The 25,291-nt window shown below is 38.8% G+C and overlaps 1 protein-coding gene across 2 annotated transcripts in view; it reads right to left on the bottom strand.

Annotated features, from left to right (window-relative positions):
* Positions 1-5,023: 5,023 nt before the first annotated feature.
* PKN2 (protein kinase N2) overlaps positions 5,024-25,291 on the bottom strand; it is a 47,252-nt gene continuing 26,984 nt past the window's right edge. For both annotated transcript variants that reach the window (XM_053469176.1, XM_053469177.1), the window contains exons 2-22: positions 24,619-24,916; positions 22,693-22,847; positions 19,603-19,723; positions 18,866-19,011; positions 18,232-18,445; positions 17,750-17,935; positions 16,970-17,079; positions 16,232-16,375; positions 15,613-15,688; positions 15,149-15,323; positions 14,429-14,558; positions 12,227-12,363; positions 12,067-12,142; positions 11,884-11,975; positions 10,330-10,506; positions 10,147-10,209; positions 9,770-9,846; positions 8,150-8,292; positions 7,255-7,362; positions 6,226-6,306; positions 5,024-5,717 (exon numbers count right to left, since the gene is read on the bottom strand). In XM_053469176.1, the coding sequence (XP_053325151.1) occupies positions 5,514-5,717; positions 6,226-6,306; positions 7,255-7,362; positions 8,150-8,292; positions 9,770-9,846; positions 10,147-10,209; positions 10,330-10,506; positions 11,884-11,975; positions 12,067-12,142; positions 12,227-12,363; positions 14,429-14,558; positions 15,149-15,323; positions 15,613-15,688; positions 16,232-16,375; positions 16,970-17,079; positions 17,750-17,935; positions 18,232-18,445; positions 18,866-19,011; positions 19,603-19,723; positions 22,693-22,847; positions 24,619-24,916 (2,913 nt within the window). In that variant the 3' untranslated portion in view covers positions 5,024-5,513. The remainder of the gene's footprint in view (positions 5,718-6,225; positions 6,307-7,254; positions 7,363-8,149; positions 8,293-9,769; positions 9,847-10,146; positions 10,210-10,329; positions 10,507-11,883; positions 11,976-12,066; positions 12,143-12,226; positions 12,364-14,428; positions 14,559-15,148; positions 15,324-15,612; positions 15,689-16,231; positions 16,376-16,969; positions 17,080-17,749; positions 17,936-18,231; positions 18,446-18,865; positions 19,012-19,602; positions 19,724-22,692; positions 22,848-24,618; positions 24,917-25,291) is intronic.

Here is a 25,291-nt window from a genome sequence, read left to right as displayed (position 1 = left end):
AATAAAGGTTGATTTCACAGCATGGTAGATTTACACCTTACGACGGTTTATTGTAGATGGGACGATATAGAAAAAGCCACAAGATGGAGATGCAAGCACAAAAATAACTGATCATAAAAATGAACCGAAACACATTACATTTCTAAACAGGAAGAAGCGGGATTATTGTATAGTATGGAAATTTGAAGTTTTCCAAACTAGCATTGGTTCAGCAAACATTTAAAATGGCGACACTTAACTATATGCCATTAGAGTTTCCCATGTATATTACCAAAATGCTCGATCATATCATGGGGCGGCTTCCTCTCAGGCTACAAAATAAGGTTAACATATTAGGATAAAAGGTTGTAGTTTGTGTGTGTTCTTTCCAATTATTAGTGTAATAGTTATGGAGATTTGGTTTAAAAGAGACAATTTGACCGTAGGGAAGATGATGGATTAAAACCAACATATGAATTTCCGTTCCTTCAGAACCAAGCTGCTTGCGCCAACGTTTATTGTATTGATTTATAAGGTTAAAGCAGTGACGTATGCAAGGCCTACGATGGTAGATCAGTGGTGGTGGGGGGGGGGCAGTAGTCCCATTTGTAAAGGTGTCCCGCTGCACAATAGGTTATAAGGCAACTCCCTGACTGGTCTATTTACACTATGGAGGCTGTGCAGAAAAATATAACCCATACAGGAGGGATATTGCAACTATTATGGCAGCTCCTTTGTCTTTGTCTTGAACTTACCGGTTTACTAGAGAATTGAAAATTAAGAGGGGAGGAGTCATTTCTTGTATATTTTCTTATACAGTATCCGTTTATCGTTTGGAGTACCCTTTGATCAAAAGTGACATAACATAGGGTAATTGGTCTCCTACTCTTTTTTTTTTTTTTTAAGAAAGAGTAAATACACTCAAAAGGGGTCCTGAACGATTAGATGCTCTGCTCCCTCTTAGTTTTCTTGTTGAATAGAAAAAGCTAAATTGGCAGCCCTAACAAAGAAAAGTTCTTTAACTATATAAGCAATGTGAGTGTTAGTTACTCTGGCTTCTTCGGTGAGATTAAATAATTGCACCAAGGGCTCCATTATGTCAACAGGGGGCACAGAGTGTACAGATCAGATGATCACTCCCACGCTCTCCCCGCCTGACTCAGCATGCAGGAAGTGGATGTGATGTCACTTCCTACATGCTGAATCAGTCTACACACAGCAGGGAGGATGAGAGGCACGTCACTCCTGCAGGTAAGTAGTGTAAGCAAGGGTACAGGCTGTTGAGGGCAAAGATGGCACAGGCAAGCCGTTTGGGGAGAAAGATGGCAATGTGGGGCAACTTGGTGGTTTGGTGAAAAAGATGGCACTGTGGGACTTCAGCTTACTCAAGCTCTGGGGCCTTTGGCTTCTAATTATGTCCCTACCTCAAGACTGTGACCTCCAGTCCTGCCGCATCACAGGCTCCCAGGTCTGTACGTGTCCACCGTAGAGCACTGAGCTACGTTTGTGCCCTGGGTAAAACGTTGGGCGCCAGTGATGAGCTGACGCTCAGTGTGTTTAATATAGGATTCTTACTTTTCCTTAGCACCACTAAAGGATCAGTAACAGACTTTAAATGTCCTCTGCTAATTCAGATACATTATTCCTAGCTGCTCTACCCAAGGTTTCCTAATTCCAAGGTTATTAACAAGGTTGTTTAATACTATTAAGAAGGGTTGTCTGGATCAATTAACAGAACTGTTGCAAGACCTGGCACTAATAAAGTCTCAGTGCAGTTTTTCTGTGATTAAATCTTCAGAAGAAAGAATAAAATTGTACGTACACTGAAAGGTTTCCTTTAGAACATTCTAAAGAACCTGATGTGTCGAGTAGAACAGCACCTCTGAACATGAACTATTTTTGCTTCCACTATTTCCCCTTTATTTACATCCCCATTTTTCCAGATTAGCAGCCCTAGTAACTTAGAGCACCATAAGAATGTTTTTTTAACAGGATTCCATGGACAAGACAGTAGTAACCAGAGTTGTGTATATATAAAAACAAAACAAAACACAACACAGCCTTAAAGCTTCTCATCTATTTGAAACGTTTAATTTGTGCATTCATGACTTAATGACTGCAAAAACACTCTGCTTTAGAAGGACATTTCTGAAAAGGCACATTTAATATCAATGCATAGTGTACCATCCTAAAATAATCTAATTTACTTACAAAGTGCTTCAGCAGCCACTTACAGCTATAGCAAAATATATTTACAATCTAGAGTTTAAAATCATAATTTGCCTAAAAATAGTTATTTGTTTTAAAAAAATGAAACTATACCTAAAAAGATAAAATGAGTGCTTCTTTTGCAGCTTACATTTTTGTGACTTACCCTGGCTTATAAAGGTTTAGTGATTTTAATAAACTAAACGTTCTGTACATTACATGGTTGCAAATTTGTCACTTAAGATTCTAGAAAAACCTCTTGCAAACCTTTGCCATACTACATCAAACACAAGAAGTACAACTCAAAGGATAACATTTAAAAAGCAAACATTCTAGCGACAGTACACGATGCCTGCTCATATTTCATTTATATGTACAAAGCATGCCAAAGTTGATATTGTCCGTGCAATGCCAGCTTTTGTATACAAGTATTTGATTTCACAAGTCAGACATGGCTGATTTACTGTGCCTTTACTATAAAGTAATCTGTATGTATATACATATATAGAGACATTGATTTGTATTTAAAAACATTACATTTTTAGTATGTTAATCAATGAATGTAGTGTTGATTGTTTTTTTTTTTTGAAAACATAACTAGTCTTGTAAGTTTGAGGTACTGTGTTTCACCATCTACAAAACACCCCAGATAACAATACTTTCATTTTCCATAACAAAAAACAAGGAAATATGAGAAAAATCTTAGGCGTACAAAAATAACATTGATTACTAGTTACATGCCCCTAGTAAACACAAACTGAGAATTATACTTGGCTAGACGGCTACAGCGCTTAAGCTACTGTGCAAGTACAATTATAATTCCTGGCCTGAGAGTGATTGAAGTTATATTCAGTCAATAGCTAGACGGCTTTACATTTCAGTGAGACGATGGAAGGGTCTTGAGAAGAAGGGGGGGCCACCATAGATGCCTCATAACATTAAACGATACAGGTTTCGCTCTTCAAATTTTGAGCTACATTTAGTGTTACAATAGTTTTATAAAATATACATTATCAAAAATATCTATACATTCTGTTACACTTTGTGTTTCCCCTCAGATGCTTGCAGTTGAATAGTGTAATTTTAGCAAAACTGAAGTTTTCTGGTATTGACGTGGCCACAGTCACAAGCCCACATAAAACAAAATGACAAATTCCATACATATATGTATACACGCATGTGATAAAGAGAACCTGAAACAAGCTTCTACACCAAAGCATCCGTTATAGGCTACCAAGAAAGGAAAAAAAGCCTTTTGTCGCCATTATTGAAGGGACACTTTGAACATATCAAAAGAGGATATGTAGAGCGAGTTTTTGAATCGCCTTGCCAGTTTACTGCTACCCCCTGTATTTTGCTGTTACATTATGCAATGGCTGAGAGGAAAAAAACAAACTTTTTAGTATTTTTTCTGGACCTCTGGCTTCAAAAGGATCTAAAGATCATGCAGAGGCATCTCATTCTTCTTGCAAGGAACACCTGCCTGGGCTGGGTCTACATAATTTTTCACAACATACTTACAACTAACCATTTAGCGAATAACACCCCATCCTAAAAGTCCAAGGCAAAGAGTGATTAGCAAGAGCTCTTGGTACGTGTAATGTTAGATTTCTCAATACGGTAGTCTGTAAAGTTTAAGGCATTAAGAACAATAGTAGACAAGTAACATACCACAAAAATTAAACAGACAATAACCTGCTGCGATTGCAAACCAACTGGCAGATCATTTCTTTGCAGGAAGACTCTTTCAGGAATCATCGCTGGACCACATTCGCCTTGTCTAAGCTTTTAACATGGGTGGTTTCAGAACATTCAGCAGCTTAACCTGAAAGTGTGCATTAAACATACTTTCCTACCCCCCTGAAGACTTCACAACAGGTAACTGCTTCAGCAGGGGTAACCGTGAAACCTTAGAGGGTTTTTATTGACGAACATTAATTACCAAATGCAATCATGTAAGTTGCTATAAATAAGGCCTGCTAGCAGCATGCATGTTTTGGCGAATGCATGATTCGGGTAACAAAATATCCTTTACATAGAAAGAATTGTGATGTTTGTTCTCTAAAGTTATGGGTCAATAGGATTATGGGGGAGCAGTGAGCACAATCGATTATTTGCGAGTAACTAATTTCTTGAGAATAGGCCTCTAATTGAATTGTCTCTGTATTGGTCCAATGGTTCCAAATGGAGGATCATGGAATGATCACTCATAATCCTTACATTAATTTTTTTTTTAGTTATCAAAAGCCTTAGGGCAAGGTCAGGTATCCCATGGTCCCTCGTCAACTTGTACATAATAGGTTCAGAAAACAAGGACAAAGAACTTGACAAAGGGTAAGGCTTCATAAACTGTGCATATATATATATATATATATATATATATATATATATATATATATATACATATACATATACATATATACATACACACACACTTGTGTATCAAAATGATGTCTGGAAGTAAGAACCTGAAGGTTGACTGCTCAGGATAGCAAAAGTGTAGTAGTGTTTTGTATTTCTTTTCACATGGTCTGTATCCCCTGCTCACACCTCTTTACTCCCAGCAAACAACTGTAAATATCTTAATATGTCATGAACATGCGGGTATCCATCTCACACGAGTCACCTACAGTACTGATCATTAACCTCACACAGCCGGTTGATGCAAGTACATGATATGAATTTTGAATATAATATATTTTTGATGTGTTAAGTTCCCTTTACTTTTGTTTGGAGGCTTAAACCAATCATTCAATGGTGCCTTACCAGTCAACTGTTTTTGGAAAAATGAAACCAAGCATTAAAAAAAAAAAAAAAAAAAAAAGAACAGAAACTATTTCCATATATACACATATGTATGGCCAACAGAATCCAATGTACAGAAGAACGAAAATGAAAGGCTACTGCAAAAGATTACATTTGCTCAAACGGAGTAAAAAATATGCAGAATAAAGCATCATTATCTGCATGTCAGCAACACCAAGTGGTTGCATATTATCTGCCAACAACAAAGGGTACAGTACTGATATGAATGTGAGAGAATACATCCTTGTGATCATCTGGACCAGACATACAATTGTTTTCCAGTGCTCTGTTAGAAAAAAAAAATTAAAAACAAAAAAACAATGGGCATATATACACCGAAAGTGGCCACTTTTGAGCAGAGTTTATATATTTAAAAACACTTTAAAAGAATCTTCATGTGATTTAAAAAATAAAAATAATCATAGACTGAAGATGGCACAAGGCGTTTAGGGCTGTCTTGTATTCGTGATATCACCGGTTGCCTAAAACAATCAGTTCTCTTCAGTTTCACAGTTTTCCAATCAACACCAATCTGCGATGTAGTCAAAATCTCTGAATGCATCCTGCTCTTCCTCCGTTAATACCCTTGGCTCCCGGGGAGGTGTCAGAATGGGAGCTTCGGAGGTAAATTCATCATCAAAATTGCTCACATCTTCCTGTCCTTTGATAGTTGGTACAAACGGAGGCTTCACTTTCTTTGCCAACAATGCCTCCCAATCTATTTGCTGTCGGAACCAAAAATAGGCAGGGAATCAATTAAGCAGAAATGCAAATTTAAATAAAAAAAAAACCCAAAACACAAGACCCATTCCCAAAGAGCCATATGCTAAATCGGAAATACTTATTGCAGAGAACGTGTGTGTTTTGTTTCATGCATTTTATTTTCCCAATTTCCTTGACTGGCTTTGAGATGCTTTGGACAATGGACTATAACAGAACTAGCCTCTTGGGCAGCTTCTGAAACGCGAAGATTCAATATGGCTGTAAACTCACACTATACTACCAGGCCATAGGGTGAAAAGATTGACCACTGCATTGCAAGCTCTAGTACCAAGGACCCTATGCACCTTTTGTTAAGGTGGGGAGGGTTGCATCAACAATGGCAATGAATAATAGGAATCTGGCTTGCTAGAATATCTTAGGAACAGATTTAGTGTTTGGTGGCACATAATACTGAAACCAAACTGCTTATACAGCCACATTCAGGGTGCATGAAAAACAGTGTGAACATACCCTAAAGAAATGATGTTTCTTCACTTCTTCGGCATCCTTTTCACTTGCCCCTAGACGCCTCTCTGGATTTCTCCTCAAAAGCTGTAAAATAAAATAAAGCTCCAATTATAAACAGGAGATTTTGCATTTTACTGGCAGTCAATCTCCTCCAATCGTCCTTTAATGAGCCACTGTCTTGAAATATGAGCAGAATAGAGATATGTAACAGAACACATTTTTTTTTGTTTGCAATTTTACCATATGTTTGACCAATCATGATTTACTAGTTGAGGGCAGCAAAGGTTATATAATTTCTATTGGAAGGGATACAAGGGGTTTGGGCAGGGCCGGCCCTAACCCCTTGTCAAGGTTATCTACCCCCCTCCGGTACTTACCTTTAAACAGTCCTGCGGCGAGTCTCCCTGTGCTGCCACGGTGCCGGCTTGTAATGCTGAGCGCCGGAAATTCACGTCACTTCCGGTGCTCTGCATTACAAGCCGGCACAGAGACCGAACAGGGAGACTCGCCGCAGAGGAGAGAGAGAGGGGCGCCGAGCGGGTAAGCGAAAACCACTCGGTGCCCCTCTCTCTCTCCTCCGCTTCAAAAAAAAAAAAAAAACCGCTTGGGGCGGCAAAGTGCCGCCCCTTCTAAAGTGCCGTCTGGGGGCATTTTAAACTTCGCCCCAGGCGGCGTTAAGTCTTCGGCCGGCCCTGGGTTTGGGTAACTTTTCATTGTTTAGTTTTTCCATTATTTAAGTTTTCTATATGGTGACATCACTGTGGCCTGTTTTTTTTATTTTTATTTATTTATTTATTTATTTAAAGAGGTAGAAACTTCATACAGTTGTTAGCCTGATTTCTCATATACAAGTAGGGAAATATTCCCACTGGTGGAAAAATGTTCTGTTCTAGCCTAATGGTCATTTGTGTCACTTCATGAATGACACGATTACTTAAGTGAGCACCTGTGGAAAAACTGTATAAAAGGAACGGATTAACCGCAACAAAATCTATGCAGAAGTTACCGGCAAACATTATTCTGGCGACTTACCCGTCTCATTATTGAGATAGCTTCAGTTGATAGGTACCGTGGATACCTGACCTCATCATTGACTATGCTATCAAATACCTCCTCTTCATCATCACCTGGAAAGGGAGACTGCAGAAGAAAAAGGGCATTCAATAGTATGCAATGCACTGCTTATTCTTATCATTGGTCATTAACCATCAGAGTATTCAGGTGTATTGGGGATATCGTGTCCCTGAATAAGTATAAAGCATGTGTACAGGGGGTAGCATAAATATTCTAAATTGTGCAAGACACTGCTAATGTAGTTTAAGAATCAACTGAAAGTATATGGAAGGCTGCACCCTGTCTTAAGGCCTATATTTAAGCCATACATACAATAATGTTGGTTAGTGTTAAAGAACCACCCCCCCATTAAACTTCCTTTAATAGTCACATGACGTCTTCCTCTGTAGACCTGGAGGCCGTCATTGTAGACAGTCATGTGAGATTTTGGGTGACTTTCCCTGCTCAAACACTACACTATACTACTATTTAACAGAAGGTAGTGAGTGGAGTCAATGGGCTTGTCTAGTAGACTTGACTAAGACAGCAGCTAGAACACATATACATGAGCAATATACAACTGTCTACATTGTATTATCTAACAACTGTTACAAACAAAAAGACATTTTGTATATTTTGAGAACTCCTTTTTACTGTGATACCTACAATATAATTTTTTTTGGGGGGGCTGGTTACTTTTTTTTTTTTTTTTTTTTTTTTTTTTTTTTACATAGGCTGGTACACATTTTTTATAAAAGAACATTTGTGGCTATATCTACTTTGACGTTATTCATTGACACAAGTGGAAAGGACAATTTTATTTTTGTTGCGAAAACAATATCTTTTCTCAAGTTAAGTGGCTGTAAATGCTTACCTCTCCAACAAGCATTTCATAAATAAGCACACCGAGGCCCCACCAGTCAACAGCTCGGGTGTAGGAGGTCTCCGTTAGAACTTCTGGTGCCAGGAACTCCGGTGTTCCACAGAACGTGCTCGTCCGGTCACCAAACCCCATTCCTTGAAAACAGAAAAAGAAAATGGTTTACTAGTTAGAAACCGATGCCTGGCCTTAATTAACTATTCAGTGTCTGTCTACATACTAAGGGATTTATGCATGAAAATATATTAAGAAAAATAATAAATAAAACCTTGATACAAGATGTGATCATAAATAAATGGAGTAGGTTTATTGAGACGAAATACATTATGCATGAAGCTGAGAGCGTAAATGATGGGCTTCTTTAGTACCACCCAGGTTAATTATGTGTACTTTCTAGATATTCTGAATAAAGTATTAAATAAGAACATTTGCCACATTTCCCAAATCCTGTATTTACTAAACTTGATATATTAGAAACCATGTTAACATTAAGTTAGCTATTATTAAACTAATCTCCTTTCATGTATAGCATAGCCACACATACTATGTTTTCATTTTTTTTTTATGACAGGCCTTGCTTTTAATACCATTATATGTGTAGCAGATTATTTAGTAGAGTATGGTATGTTTTCCGTTTGTTAAAAGGCTAAAGCAAACCTGTCACCTTCTATAACCCCACACATAACATATGCAATAAACAATATATCTGAGAACGGGTTTCTTGTGTATACAGTGGAAGCAGCAATCGTGTATTGTTTTATATAGCGCCATCAAATTCTGTAGCGCTGTACAATGGGTAAATAGGACATTACAAGTGGTCTCTAACATAACAATTTGACTTACAGAAACCTGCTCAAACAAGCTTACAGTCATAAAGGGGATTCACACAATTTGTATTACTACTGCTATTAGATAAAAAGTGTTTTCAAAAGTATTCAGATTTTTTTACATTTCTAGTTTTTGCATAATAATGGTTAGATAGCTGTATCTTACTTAGTTGCACAATCTCACACTAAACTCTAATCATATGACCTTGTGGTAAACAAAAGATCGGCTTACTCTTAATCACCCAGTCTGACAGTCTGACTAACAATAGTCTATGGAGGGACGGACTTCATTAGCATTGCCATAATCAGCTTATTGTGGTGGAAAAGCCATCCAAAATATCACATGGTCGATAACGGACAGTCTCCAGGTCCGCAGAGAAGAGAAGCAAAATTAAATAAAACGCATTTTTTGTGAATGCTACCTATATATGACTGTTTACCATGCTGTATTTGATGCTCGAGAAGAATTTCCCCCCCATAGACGAAGGCCTGTTTTTGTTGTTGTTAAAATAGTTATGGCGATACATGTTTGATCATAGAAAAGCTAAGATTTTTGGCAAAACTGTCTTTTCTTTGTCCTGCATCACCCTTTCCCTTGAAACATACACAAACAGCCTGAGCCAAACGTTTCCAATGAGGTGGAATAGCTGAACCGAGAATATGGGCAGTTTTAATGTTTTCATTTAGTATGTTAAAAGGTTTAACAAGGTAAAACACAAAGTTTTAAACTAAAGCGGTCACATCTTGTTAAGAGAGAGAGAGAGAGAGAGACATAAAAGAGTACTACCTTCTTTACAGAGTCCAAAGTCTGCAATTTTAACAAATCCTTCCGTATCCAACAGAAGATTATCCAACTTCAGGTCCCTATGTTAACATGTAAAAGGAAAAAGTTCAGCGCAGGTTACAATTTTTATAGGCAGTGGTGGGTTAAAAGGAGTAATGAATATATACACACACACACACATATATATATATATATATATATATATATATACACACACACACATTTATATATAAATATATATATATATATATACACATATATACATACACACACGGGTTAAGTAGGTATGAATGTTTAGGGGATTCTTCTTAAATATATGTGTGACTAAATGGATCAATATATAGTTTTGTCAATTTACATATGATGCCATGTGAACATACCTGTAAACAATCTTGTGATCATGTAAGTACTGCAACCCGAGAACAACACAAGCAGCATAAAACCTGGGAATAAGAAAAACATTCAGACGGCTTTACAGCGAAGCAGTTCTCCAAAACTTTGTAAGAACATTGTATTGCGGTTTTCCTGAAAAAATAAAAATCAAGGCCAATATCATTACTTACACAGCTCTAGGTTCGGAAAATACATCTGTGTGGATGTGCATCATGAGGTCCCCGCCAGCTGCGTATTCCATTACAAAACATACATGATCTTGCGTTTGGAAACAGGCAAAAAGGTTGACTAAAAATGGGTGCCTTACACTGTTGACCGTTTCAAAAATGCGCTTTTCACACATGAGGCTGAAAAATAAAAAGATAATAATTAAGTTTAGGTTTTGCAATAAGATCTTAAGCCAAGAAATGTCCTTATGCCACTATATTCTGAGGAACTGCAATCAACTATCCAATCCTGCTCAATAACAGTAAAAAAAAAAAAAAGCGAAACACGCACGTATAATATATATATATATATATATATATATATATATATATATATATATATATATATATATATATATATATATATATATATATATATATATATATATATATACATACATACATACATACACCGTATTGGCTCGGATATAGGCCGCCCCCGTATATAGGCCGCACCCTAAAAGTTTGGTGCTTTTTTAAAGAAAAAGTTTTTTTCTTTAAAAAAGCACCAAAAAAAAAAAAAAATTCTGCCACTGTCTCCCCCCCCCCGAGATATGCTGCCACTGTCCTCCCCCCCGAGATATGCAGCCACTGTCCTCCCCCCCCCCGAGATATGCTGCCACTGCCCCCCCGAGATATGCTGCCACTGTCCTCCCCCCGAGATATGCAGCCACTGTCCTCCTCCCCCGATATGCTGCCACTGTCCTCCTCCTCCTCCCCCCCCCGAGATATGCCACTCTGCCCCCCCCCCCCAAGACTTACCGGAGCAGACTCCCGGGTGTCTTGCGGGGCCGGCGGGGGGCATCTACGCAATACGCGTATACACCCGGAAGTTGTATACGCGTATTGCGTAGATGTCCCCAGCCGGCGCCCCGCAAGACACCCGGGAGTCTGCTCCGGTAAGTCTTGGGGGCAGAGGTAAAACGCATCGTGTGGACGGTCACCGGCTGCGGCGATGCAGGTAAACAACCCAGAGGCTGTTTACCCGCATCGCTGCAGCCGGTGACCGTCCAGACGATGCGCTTAGACAACCTCCCGTGCCGGCACCCCCCCCCCGTGGAAAGTGCTGGCAGGGGAGGCTGTCTGAGTACATCCGAGAGTAGGATGCAGGTCCCCTGCACCGCTGCGGGGGATCTGTATCCTAACCCCGCTGCCTGCTCGGCTTAAAGTGGGGGAAAAAAGTGCGGCCTATATTCGAGCCAATACGGTATATATATATATATATATATATATATATATATATATATATATATATATATATATATATATATATATATATATATATATATATATAGTCATATTTTAATTTATGTATTGTATTAAGCGCTGCGTAAACTGTTGGTGCTATATAAATAAAAGATAATATATACACACACACACTCATAAATTTCACACACCTTTTAAAGTCTGTACATGTTATCTAAATACTAGAACTAATAAGATTTTTCTTATTATTCTAATTAACCAGGTAAGGTTACAGAAACCAACATGTCATATAAACGTTATTATTTGACTGACCTGTCAACCTCATCTCGTGCAACAATGTCTCCTTTTTTTAGTGCTTTAATGGCAAACATTTCATGTGTACTTTTGTATTCCGCAAGCAAAACCTGTAGTAAGGAAAACAATTTCAGTTCTACTACGCGTGTTAAAAGGCAATACATTTCATCCCAAACGGGCCCTGCTCACTACCAGACGTACCTTCCCAAAGTGTCCCCTACCAAGGACAGCACAACACCTGAAATCCTGCAGGCCAAACTGGAACCTTTGCTGAATTCTGCAGGAAAACAGAAGTGTATCACTAATCATGGTAACATTTAAAATACAGTCTTTATAATCCTGCAAACACAATGTAACTTACAGCCGGTTCTCAGCCTCTCTGGCAGCGCTGAAGTTCAGGTCTGACACCATGATGTCTGGTTCCTTGGGTATTTCAACTGTAGGCTTTGAAATTCTATTATTTCTTTTGTCTGGATATTCATAACTTGTGTCAGAAACCTAGCAGAGAAAAACACGCAACATGTATCCAGGAGATGCTTTTACATGAAAACGTAGCAATCACAGGCAAGATTTTACAATACACACAGATAGGTAGCAGCTCCATCTAACTGGGCAGCTGAACACTTCAGATAAGCACCAATGACACAAAAACTGGTGAACTGGTGTTATCTTACAATAAAAGGCTGGTTTCCTATTTTGGAGGAAGATAAAAATACACAGATTTTACATTTTTCGTACCTTAAGCCCCAGAGCTATTTTGCCATTTTTACCATGTGTGGGTTTAAGATTCCGTGATGTACCTACACAAATTATACACCCTTACCCCAGAACAAATAGGGTTTCCAAAAGCCATAGAAACAATAACTGATAGTACATACAAAAAAAAAACCCTAATAAAACTAAATTACCCCCCCCAGGAAAATAAAATCAATTTTTTTCACATTTTCTAGGAATTTCTTCTACACATTAGGTACCGCTGTTAAACAATGACCGAATTTATGTTTGGCAACATACCCCGATTACAGACATATTTTTGTATGTTCTAGATGGCCACATCCATCCCTTACATAAGATCCTATAAGGCGGTATTATTAATATTGGTGCATGCCAGCGCAAAATGACATCACTAAACTTTTTTTTTTTTTTTTTTTACTCTTTCCCTTTGTGGGAAGAGGGAGAAACATTGTTTTTCACTCTCCCTTAAAATCCACCCTACACAGATCACCAAGCTAGTCTCCCTAGACTTGCATTGGGGAACACACTGCACGTGATCGGCCAGCAGGAGGAGCAATTTGCTATCTCGGCAGGGTCTAGACAGACAGTGCAGGGATATCCTGTCCTCTGATGACCTTCCAGATCAGCAGTAGGGCTGCAGCAACTAATCAATAAAATCCATAATGATCAATAATGAAAGTCGTTGTCAATGATTTTCATTATCGATTAGTTGAATCAATTTTATCAAAATTAAGATGAGGGTTTTTTAAAATGCTCTGGAAAAAGCCCTCATCAGCGCAGCATGGGACCCGGATCTCCTCTCTGGCAGCCGGTCAACATCTGTGCGATGTGCGCAGACAACACCCCGCTATTACCCTCCACTTCTGCCGGGGCTTTTAAGATGGAGCACCAGCGTGACATGAACTTCTGGTGCTCCACCACAGACGCCACGTGAGAAGTACCGGCAAACAGCAGTGGAGGTTGACTGCACGCATCAAGTAACGTTTAACAGCTGACAGAGAGGAGGATCCCCGAAGCGCTGCAGGAGACCTGGATCCTCCTGTCTGGCAGCCGGTGATTGTCCTCCGCTACTGCTCTCCGCTTCCGCTGGGCTTCTATGATAGAGCACTGGCGTTACACATGACCTTCTGGTGCTCAGTCATAGAAGCTTCAGCAAAAGTGCCGGCCAGCAGCAGAGGTTTGTCTACACGCATCATGCAGGCGTTCACTGGCTGCCCCCACTAGACACCAGGCAGTGTGGCGCACGGGGGGGCGGTCGTTTAGTAGCATACAAGAGGGGCAGAGTGGCATATCTCCGGGGCACAGCAGCAAGCCTGGGCTCAGATGTGCATAACTGGGGGGGGGGGGCAGGTTGGGAAATAAAAACAAGAAATGCATTTTTCTGTTTTTTTTTTTCTTTTCTTTCTACACCCACATTGTTCATTATTTTAAATAAACATAAATGTACATATTTTTTATTCCAATTAATCGAAAAGATAAATCAGCCAACTAATCAATTATGAAAATAGTCATTAGTTGCAGCCCTAGTCAGCAGTGACTATTCCTTGAAAGGAATGCCTGATCGCAAGATCGGGCATTTTTCATGCAACAGATTACCAGCGCTCATGCTGACAGCTGTTGCAAATGATCAGTCAGCAGGCTGGCATGAGGGTTTCTGTTTTGGGTAGTCCAAGCTGTCAAAGACAGCCTGGCCTTCTGTGTAGTGGCAGGGAGATGTCCTAACAGGGCATTCATAGGGGCATCTTACGATAGATTTTCTGGATATACTGGTACGTCCATAGGGAACTGAATGCCTTAATTAGCACTACTGCACATTTTGAAGCATTACCTTAACTGGTACATGCGATGGCTTAACATCTTGAGGGGTCTGATCAAGATCACCATGTGAAGATGTCCGGGGTGGAGCAGGGGGGGGTTCTGGTTCTAGCTCAAATTCCAACTTTGTGATAGGAGACTCACTTTGAGGAGGAAGAAATAAAACATTTAATCAATGACATCTTTAGGTATTACGCACAATTTACTATATCAAATGTACACTATACAAAAACGGCATCATAGAAAACAATGGAAAGTCATAAACTGAAGAAAGAATACCAAAGAAAGAAATATTATAGAAAATGGACTCCTCCAGGCCCGGAATGGCCATCGGGCACACCGAGCATTTAGATAGTGAGAGGGGGTACATATTGAGAAATGGGGAAGGGGGTAGTGTGAATGCATACAAGAATGAATGAGTAAATGTGTGGATGAAGTGCATGAATGCGTATGAGAATTAATGAATTCATGTGTGGATGAATTGCTTGAATGATTTGTGAGACTGCATTAATGAGCATGTGTGAATGAGTGAGTAAGTGTTTGTGTCTATCATGAATGTTTAAGTGATTTGGGGAAAATGCAAAGATGGTACATGGGCTTTAACAATAAATAAATAAATAAAAATGGGCTGCTCAGTCTTAAATGCCCGGGCCTATTTTTTGTCCCAGTCTGGGCCTGGACTCCTCTACTCACATGCCAATGAACACTACAAAAATGATGTAGAATATATTACCAGGCTAAGGGGGGCAGTTCCAGATTGTGTGGATCCAAGACAGGCACCGACGTTGGAACATCAACTTGGGGGCTGTAGGTCCCAGAATGATTAACTGTTGGAATTGCACGTCTCACCAGCCTGCCCCATGTGGCAATATTAATATTCATCTGAGGAGCACGCAGGAATGTTTTTCCTGCAAAAAGGTTGTGACAAAAAAAATTATATGAATTCAATATCCACTGTCAAACCAGTAACACAAATAAAATCTCATCTGCACTTAGAAATAAGCACCCAGAAGACAATTACAATATCTGCTTACTTTTACCATGATTACCCAACCATAATAAAGAAAGACATCTCCAAATCTAAAGGTAGTTTGAGATGAGGAATCTTCAATTAACAAGTGCGCCACACCAGCACTTACAAGATGCCCTGATAAAACTCCTGCTCGTTAACAAAAAAATGTTAAACCTTGATGTTACCTTGTTGCTTTGAGAAAATTTTCTTTTGCCTCTGAAGCTTTGGCCGTCTCTCAATAACTGGATTGAAAAAGGTTACCTGTTTAAAACATATTCAAATGTTATTTGGTAAAATGTGAATCATACGACTTCCAAAGTAGTGCTCCATAATTTGCGACCATTTTAATCGACAAGAACATGAGATTTTGCAATATATACAATTAAACACCAATTTAAATAATTTATTCTTTACCTATTTTAACTTTATGTATAATGAACATTCAATTCCAGAACAAACACTGCTAGGCTAGCCTAGTCTAGGGTCACTAGATGGCTCCTTTTGCTGGGAATACTTCTGCAAAATTCATCCTGCTTGGCACTTTATTTTATTGCAGCCATGTACTAAATCATTTTCATAAGCATTACCAGCCAAAGCAACATTTTGGTCACTGCAGGCCACCTATCTTCCATCAAGCAGCTTATACATATTGTTTGCCTCCGGTACTTCAACTGCAGAGGATTTAGAGGAGATTTTCCTATTTCTCTATACAGGATAACAGGTGGCCAGAAACTGGTAATCTGCGCTTGTCTGAGGAGATCCTGAATATTTTGGCAGGGGTTAGCAGGGGTTAGCACATCTTACCTCTGCAAACAGGGTGCCCTGAGGCTCCAGGTAGAGGCACATGCCATGTCTCTGGTTGTCCAAGAAATCTTCCAACCGCAGAAACTTTACGGCACACAATGATCGCCAATCACGCCAAAACACTGAAATCTCCAGCTCCCGGGACTAGATGTAAAAAAGCATATCGACCAGTGTTGGAAAAATGTTTTTCCTGAATATTGTTTACAGACCTACGCCACACAGGATACATTTCAAACACCATGACATTCTAGCTATGTTGGTACAGAGTGGAGGATGGAGTAAACTTGAGTAAAAGTTAATTGGACAAAAACCAGAACCAGGATGGACATTTATCTGAAACCGCATGGTCACGTCTTAAAATGATTGCACTAAACAATCTATAAAATTGACAGAACTGGGTAGCCATTTACTGGATTACTATGGTGTGTTTCATATACCAAAACCAAATAGCTTTTTCTTTTTTACAAAGTAAATATTGAATTGGAGATTTCACAAAACTTTCAAAATGTAAAAAAAAAAGTTATTGAGAGAGAGATATATATAATTATATATATATATATATATAATTATATATATATATATATATATATATATATATATATTATATTATATTATATTATATATATATTATATATATATATATATATATATATATATATATTAATGTAACCAGACAAACAAAAAGCAGCTAGCCTTTCTTGTGATGAAAACAAGCCTGTCTCGCGATATCGCTCTTACCCTATCCAGCTCCAGTGTAAATTTCTGATCCCATGACTGATTGGAAATCGGTTTCCAGCTTGTTAGACCAACTACAGTGTTATCCAGCTTCAACACAGCACAAACCTCATCTGTAACGAAATTACAGAAACTCAGATTAAACGGCAAAGAGGATTGTGAAAACACAAAAAGCCCCACTGTTTAAAGCTGCGACAAAGAAATATCTACTTAAGAAAAGATTAGCGTATTTCTGATGTTTTTCTAAAGCACTGCTCTATGAATGTATGAATTGCCTTCACATTCACAGGGTTTCCTCTACAATCAGATGAAGATTTTAATCTCTCTTTACTTGGGATTGTAGTTAAAGCCTCTCCAATAGCCAAGGTCAATAAACCACATAAACCCACAGGAATCTAGATTTGAAGGAAGAGCCATTTAATCACTCACCAAAAATCTGCATTTGAGCACAAATGCGCACAACAACCTTATGTATATCAAAATAGATAGTTGGAAGAGAGAAATGTGTTAAAATGTCAAAACGTCATCTGCTGATATGAAAATGCTGCTAATCGTCTGTGTTACTCTGACCTAAGGATGAACCAGAAAGACGTGTGGACCAATTCCACAACCTTTCAATGGGTTACGAAGACCCAGCCTACAAAAACAAAACCCATCCGACTGAATACAACACCTAATATAAGGTGGCATTTTTTTAAAAAAAATTCCATGATATACACAGACATGGTAGATCAACACTCATCTGACTAAAATGTTTGAGACAATGCACAAAAGTTACTGAACTGGAAATGTCATCCGTCTTCAGAAGATTCCGACTGCTGCCACTTTTGTTTTTACTTGTCCTACTCATAAATGAGGATCTCGCTTCGCTGGGACTCCAGCCAGGCAGCGTGGTTGAGGTGGCCTTCGATCTGCCTGGGACATTCTCTAGAATATCCTGGCATCCCATGAGGCGAACATCTAGAGTGCCTGTAGAACAGAGATACAAAGCCTGAATACACATGGGGTTGCATTCACAACACACACACACAACACAAAGTTATTACTGAACCCAGAAGGTCACTGGTTTATTAGAGATCATCTGCAACCCTGTAATTTAATTGTACATTCTATTTTAATTGGCATGGTAATTAATTTCAATGATAGGGCTGTAATTAAAAAGTAGATTTCTCAACATAGATCAATATGTTTTTGTGCATCTTGCTCATAGCTCCTTTGGATGGGTAAAAGAAAATGTTGTACAGGATATTTACTAAGATACCAACCTGTTAGGGCTGCTGGTTTGGACAGCGTACTGTACTGGTTCTGTGTAGAAATTATACTTTGGCGTGGACTTAAAGTTGGAGAGGCAACAAGGGAGAGCTCCTCAATGATAATACTGCTCTTGGGATGGTTTTTGGGAAGTTCACTGAGCCTTTGTTCTAATGAATATTTCAAGAGATCCAGCTTTTGACTTGACTCGTTGAATCTCGACTGAGCCTGTTGGGAAACATTAGTTTCTAATGTCTTCTCGGACATTGCAAAAACCACAAAACCAAGCGTTGGACCAGCTGTAAAGTAACATCAAATTTCACCACTTATCATACTGGGTCAAACTTTCTTGGTGAAACGTTCTTTGAATAGTGGAGTTAAGTTTAAAGTTAAACTCTACTGTAAACTCACACTAATCCCCAGTGAGAAAAACATTACATATAAAAATGTTACTATATCACCGTCCTCCTATAAGCCAGGTAATCTTTACAATTTACTCTAGGGAGCTAAAGTTAACTAATATATATATATCATAAAATACTCACAATTGTTTATATTTTAGGATAGAGTGCATTTCATAAAATAAGCCATTTTCTTTTATATTCGCAGTTAACGTACATATTATGGGGGGGGCCTACTAAAACGTACCTCTGAAAGAGCTTTTCTGTCTGTAACTTTTCCAGAGCCCAACAGCTTCATTACATTTTTGGCACCTTCAGCAACTGCAAACTCTATCCTGAAATGGTGCCGTAACTCTTCCAGTCGAAGCTCCAGTGGACTAATGACAGGTTTTGCTGAAGAAAATCAAATGTTGCACTGCATCTATAATAATTCTCTATGCAAGATTGTCCATAAAAACAGCAGTGATCTATATATCTGTTATTTCAATATACTGTGAGCAGGGTTACCCATTTAAATGCGATTTTATCATTCCAAAAAAGGCCATTACAGTACATGCGCTGATTAAGCACATTCTAATTTCTACGTCCTATAACTATTATTGCTGTGCAGTCGAGTCGCCGTCATGGACTACAATATGTAATGGAATGCTAATTGCTTATTTAGATAAAAGGTGAGTCAACTGGCATCCAAAAAAAGAGATATGAGGCTCCAATCTTTTCCTTTACAGAACTTGGACAGGCGAGTTCACGTGACCGGTGTGAAGTAAACGTAGTCCAGCAGGCAACAGAACGCTGAGGTCACTGAATACCTAAGCAGCTAATAAACGGGAGTATCATACCATTATTATATCTCACAAGGTGGTGTTTGTGCGTGTGTGTGCCTGCGTGTGAATTGTGCTTTTTTTTATGCTCATTGGAGCAGCAGAAAAAAAATAATTTTCAATTTGAAATTCTTTCCTATCAGGCAGTACTTAAATGTTTTACCATTATCAAAAGACATTTCATGGGTTTGTTGCATAGCCTGTAGAATCTGCATGCGTATGACTTCTATTTTTGTCTTGCTATCCTGAAGCATTTGCTGGGCAGTGCCAAGAAGTTTCCGATCCTGCAAAATGTAAAAAAGAGTCACATGCATTAAGATAGAAAAAAAAAGTGTTAGAGTTAAATACTTAATGTTTAATTATCAGTTATAAAAAAAACAAAAAAATAAAACGAAAAAAAAAACATATGCTCCTCTTGGTTTACAGGCACACAAAGCACATAGTTCAAGTAAAATATGTACAATTTTCATTAGTAATGGAAAATGCCAAATATTAAGTATAGAGCCTCAAGTTACTTGTGAAGGGACAGTCCATAAGTGAACATATAGTTGTCAAATTCTAAAGTCAGAAGAATACGCAGTATAGGCCGGAGGGGGGGTTCAGGATGCACACGTGGATTTTGGCTGGTAACAGCATTTGTACAGAGCTGTAAAGCAGAGACTAAGATTAGCAAACAGGAAGGATGATTATAGTTTGACACAAAATTAAGACGGGTAACTCAGACTAAATCTTGATGTTTCTTCTTTGCAGGAGGATTCAGACAGAGTTGGAGACTGGGCAGGCAAGTGGCAGATGAGGTTCAGCATATATAAATGCAAAGTTATGCATTAGGGTAAAACTAATAATGCAAGCTATACTATGAAATATCCCTGGGGAACATTACCAATGAGAAGCACTGGATTTGGGAATTGTGGTAGACAACAGACTTGGCAACAGTGGAGCAAGCAGCTGCGAGGGCCAATAAGGTTTTGGCATGCATAAAACGAGGTATTGATTCACGGGAGGTGGATATCATCTTGCCTCTTTACAGGTCAATGTTAAGACCACACCTTGAATTTGCGGTACAATTCTGGGCACCGGTCTTTTAAAAGGACATTATGGAACTAGAGAAAGTGCAGAAGAGGGCTACAAAATTAGTAAAGAGGATTGGAAGATACTAGTTATGAAGAGACAAAAAAAGTTAAAATTACATGCACCGGAAAAAAAAAACAAAAAACTATTTAAGATCTAAGGGATATAACATGATTCTGCCTGTAATAAACTTATAGCTTTTCAGCTCTTTATTTTTAACTGCCTCAACCACCTGTCATTGAAATCCGTCTCATCTTTTGATACTGCATCACTTGCTGCTCTTTCTTATGGTTGCCTACACTTTTGCCACACACGTAGACCTGGAGATAAAGTGGTGTGTTGATATGCTTCTCTCTTCCCAAAACACCTTTCATAGGACACCACCAATTTCTTTTTGAAGCTCGCTTCCTTTATAGCCATGCACATGGTGGTGATTTACAGATCCCCTGGTCCTGAATACCAATATATATTGATCATTTTGCTGCACAACTCTTGCTCTCCCTCCCTCTTGACCCCCTCACCTTCTACTTTGGTCACACACAGTGGACCGCTTCAACCATTGTAGGAGCAAACCCACCCTAATCTTCTTCCACCTCTTCAGCACCACCTTCCTTCTGTCCAATCACCGCCTCCTTACCTGCAACCTTGGCATACCCCTAACCCATCTCTGCAATGACACACACTTCTATCGCTCCTTTATGTCTCTTTGTGCCCAAAAGGTTCAACTGCACTGTATAACCGCCCAGTCCTTGATAAGGACTTAATTTCTGCAACTTTCAGTTACTATTTTTCACTTTTAATACTGTCTCTCGGTGGCTACCTTCTTCTCCAACTTAAATACTTAAGACCTGGCTAACCATTTTAAAAAAAATAAAAAAATACATAGAACAAATTACAGATAACGTCTGTTCTCATGAAGCTGTTTGCACCCCTCATGTTATCCAGTATAACTGTCTCCTCCAGCACACCCATTGGTGTTGGGCCTCTACTCTTTATCTACACCTTAATTCTTACAAAAAAAAAATTTCTCTGCTTCCATGCCAACGACACACACATCTACCTTTCCCCTCCTGACCTTTTAATTCACCTATCAAGCCGTCTCTTGGTATAACATCTGAAGGTCAATATCTCCAAACCTGAGCTACTGGCCATTCACTCTTCTACCCCAAAGTCCTGATATCACCATAAGGGAATTCCACAATCTTCTCAACACCAAATGTTTGTTGCTTTGGTGTTGCACTTGACTCCACACTCTCCTTCACAACCAGACAAGAAGTACATCCTCATGCCTTAACCTGCAAAATGTCCTAAATATGTCAGTTCTCCATTCAAGACACTACTAAAATACTAATTCAACAGGCAACGACAGGCATTTATATAGCGCTTTTGGACTCATTCATCTGGTATCGAGTCTAGATTATTACAACGCCTTACTAACTGGCCTCCCGCTTTCCACACTCTGCTCCATTGTGAACACCTCCGCCACACTGATCTTATAGTGCCCTTTGTCTTCTGCCCCACTGTGCCAATCACTAGATCATAGGCAGGGGTTTAACACTGCAGCCCTATTACCTCTGCTCTTATCTCTAAACACTAACTACCCTGTTCGCTCTGCCCACAACCTGTGGCTCTCCTTAACCATTATCACGTCTTCCCACTTGTGCTTCTGGAATATTGCCTGTGCTGTAAATATACTCTGGAATTCCATACCTTGTTCTGTCTGACATTCCTCTAACTTATTCTAACACTCATCAAAACCCCACCGGTTCAGAGTCATACACAGAATACACACAACGTGTATTTTCAGAAGAAACCACCTGTTTTTTCATCCTTCAACATCTCCAGGCCATTGACTTCTGCTTATGCCTGTTGCTACAGTCAAATCATCCTCTTTCAAAAGGCCCCTTAAAATCCGCCTCCCCCTTCTTTGAATTAGATTATGTAAATAAAAATGGACTGCAATCTCAGAGGAACCTCTTACACTTCTGTACTAGTATATGTGGTGTTCATCTAATTGTTAATTTTATATCTTGCCCACACTAATATAACAGTAAGTTGTTTGTTTCTATAATTCTTCAGATTTTTCCAAAAGGCATCAACAAAAACAGATGTTGAATGTTGCTAATATTCAAATCACACAAGTTGAATTACCCCCCCCCCAAAAAAATGAAACACTACTCACTTTAGATGGACCATTAGAATATGTCTGAATCATGTTTTCTGCCCCTTGCTTCACTTTCAGCTCAATATCCAACTGTTTCTGCAAAGCCGTTAACTTCCCATTGTTCGTTGAGGTTCCAGGCTCGCTTTTAGGAGTGTCTGGTGTCTTTGGACAGTCTGGAAACGTCAAACAAAATAGTCTTGGAATCACAAAAAAGGCTAACAATATTAAACAATATCAGTTGGCGGTTGAAACAAGTCGTGAAAGCAGCGTAACAGTTAACATTGGATTAAATAATGGGTGGAAAAGAAAAGTTGAAGCAAACAGATAAGTTCTGAGTAAACAGGACAATGACGTGTCTTTCAGTTGCTATGAATGGTGCAAATGACACAAAATAGCAGCATGTACCACAGAACTAGCAAGCTCCCTGGCAGGTAAAGTGGAATGTAACATTAGTCCTGGGGGTACATGATCTTGTACAACATAAATAAAATGTTACTGTTACATTTGTTACAGAGCAAACTAAAAAGTTATGATGAGTGGACATGCAGCAGTATTTGGGGCAGACAAGAAAATACAGGGACGCTGGTATGAACGCAGAAAGGCTGTAATAAGGAAAAATTAGCTCCAATTTTAGCACAAACTGTATGGACAAACTTTCTTGATTTTACTTTTTGGGTAGATAGATGGCTTTAAAATAAGTGTAAAATGCATTTGTAAAACAAAGTTCTATGTACGTCGATACAGGGTAAAAGTGCCCAGATAGCATTGGAATTAAATTTTATACTCTCAAAATATACATATACTTGCAGTTTTCTGCATTATTTGCTTCAAATTATTTTTTTTTCCAGTTTGCCCTTAGAATAAAATTATAGCGATACATACATTATCACCATAAGATGTTTTAGCTATAAAACAGCAGCAAGCACCATCAGTAACACAGGAAAAAAAATAAGCGATCTCATACGGCTACACTGAAATAAGGGCACAACGAGAGAAAAACTGTCACATCCACGACACCAGCGATCCCTAAAACTGCGGCTAGCAAAAACATAAGCATGATATAAGAAAGCATGTCTAACCCATAGTCAGGATCAGAAAAATCCCTGGGTCTATGCTAGAAGTTAGCTTGCTCACAAATACATTTGGTTTCCATACTTCAGTCATGTTATATCTTTCAAGGAAAATTTAACATTTTTTTTCACCCTGGAAAAGGCAGAACACAGATTTGCAAGCACTCCATAAATAAAATGTAAGATAAAAAACAGCCATTTTCTCCTATAGGAATGGCAACAACTCCAAAATATCAACAATTAGGGTAAATAGATTGGATAAAATCTATAGGCCATTTCATATATGCAGATTAAAGCAACGTTAACTCCCTTCATGACAATGGTTTTACCTAGCTTTCTTCCTAATTTTGCCTTTGTGCATTTAACTATAATTCCACAATATATTTTTTATTTCATTTGATTCTCTTCTCACCCTGATCCCACACTGATCAGGAAGCAGGGCTATGCTGATTGCAGTACGTGTAATCAGCCAGCAGGGTAGTAGCAGGTAGTCAGCTATCCCAGCAAAGTAATGAGGAAACCCTTCTTTATTCTGTGTGTTGGTGATGTTGGCTCCTGCTGACAGGGTGGGGGGGACTCCAGGCAAACCCTTAGGATAAAATATGTCCTAAGGCAGTTTGTAAAAGACATTGACCTCAAACGACTGAACAAATCTAAAATATGTACATAGATCCCATTTTAGACATAAGCTAGTTGCAAAGTGTGGTAATGCATGTCTTAAAAGATTTGCAAAAAACAAACTAGGCAGGAGAAGTATGCGGTGGTAAATACACAAATAAGAGACTTGTAACCATAAGATATAATTGGCAACTTCATGGATTGTACGCTATAATGCAGCAGCTGAATCCAAGTATAAAGCAGCCTCCTACTGTACCTGGAAGGTCTTCTGCTTCTCGCACAACAATGTGCGCGTTCACCTCTTGGAGACTATAATGTAATTCTTCCAGCTTCTTATTTGACTTTTTCAAAATATTGTCCACATAAGCCAAGTTTTTTTTGTCTGTCGTGACCTTTCGCAGGTTTTCAGCTCCTACTTTAATTTTAAGTTCTTTTCTAATTTCACGTTTTATCTGGTCCTTGATTTCATCCAAATTAGGTTGAGTCTGGGGGTCGGAAAAATCTACTTTCTGGTGAATACCCATGTGTTCAGTTGACATATGGCTCCGGGTGTCCTGCACAAAAAAAGGAAACAAATTAGAAATCATAGGCTTACTACATAAGATAATTTTTTTTAAAAAAAGACTGCAAAGCAGTTTCAGATGGTGACTGAAAAATGAAGGGTCTAAGGATTAATAAAATCACTGGGCCAGAAGAGCTGTGAATTTTACTGGGTAACCATATTGGAGCGGAGGGTGTATGCTAACACGAACATTGGGCAACAAAAGCCAGCGCTCTCAATGCTGATTGAGCCTGTACATCATAGGAGACGTGCCTTGACAGCCATATCGCTATAAAGGCCAGCTTTAAAATCTGAGACTTCTATTGTCATAGAATTTAACATAATAGTGTTATTAATTGTACTGCACCCCCCCCAAAAAATAAAAAAA

This window comes from Spea bombifrons, chromosome 6, assembly GCF_027358695.1.
Source record: "Spea bombifrons isolate aSpeBom1 chromosome 6, aSpeBom1.2.pri, whole genome shotgun sequence".
Taxonomy (NCBI): Eukaryota; Metazoa; Chordata; class Amphibia; order Anura; family Pelobatidae; genus Spea; species Spea bombifrons.
Note: the sequence above shows the minus strand (reverse complement) of the source record. Positions and strands in the feature narration are given on the sequence as shown.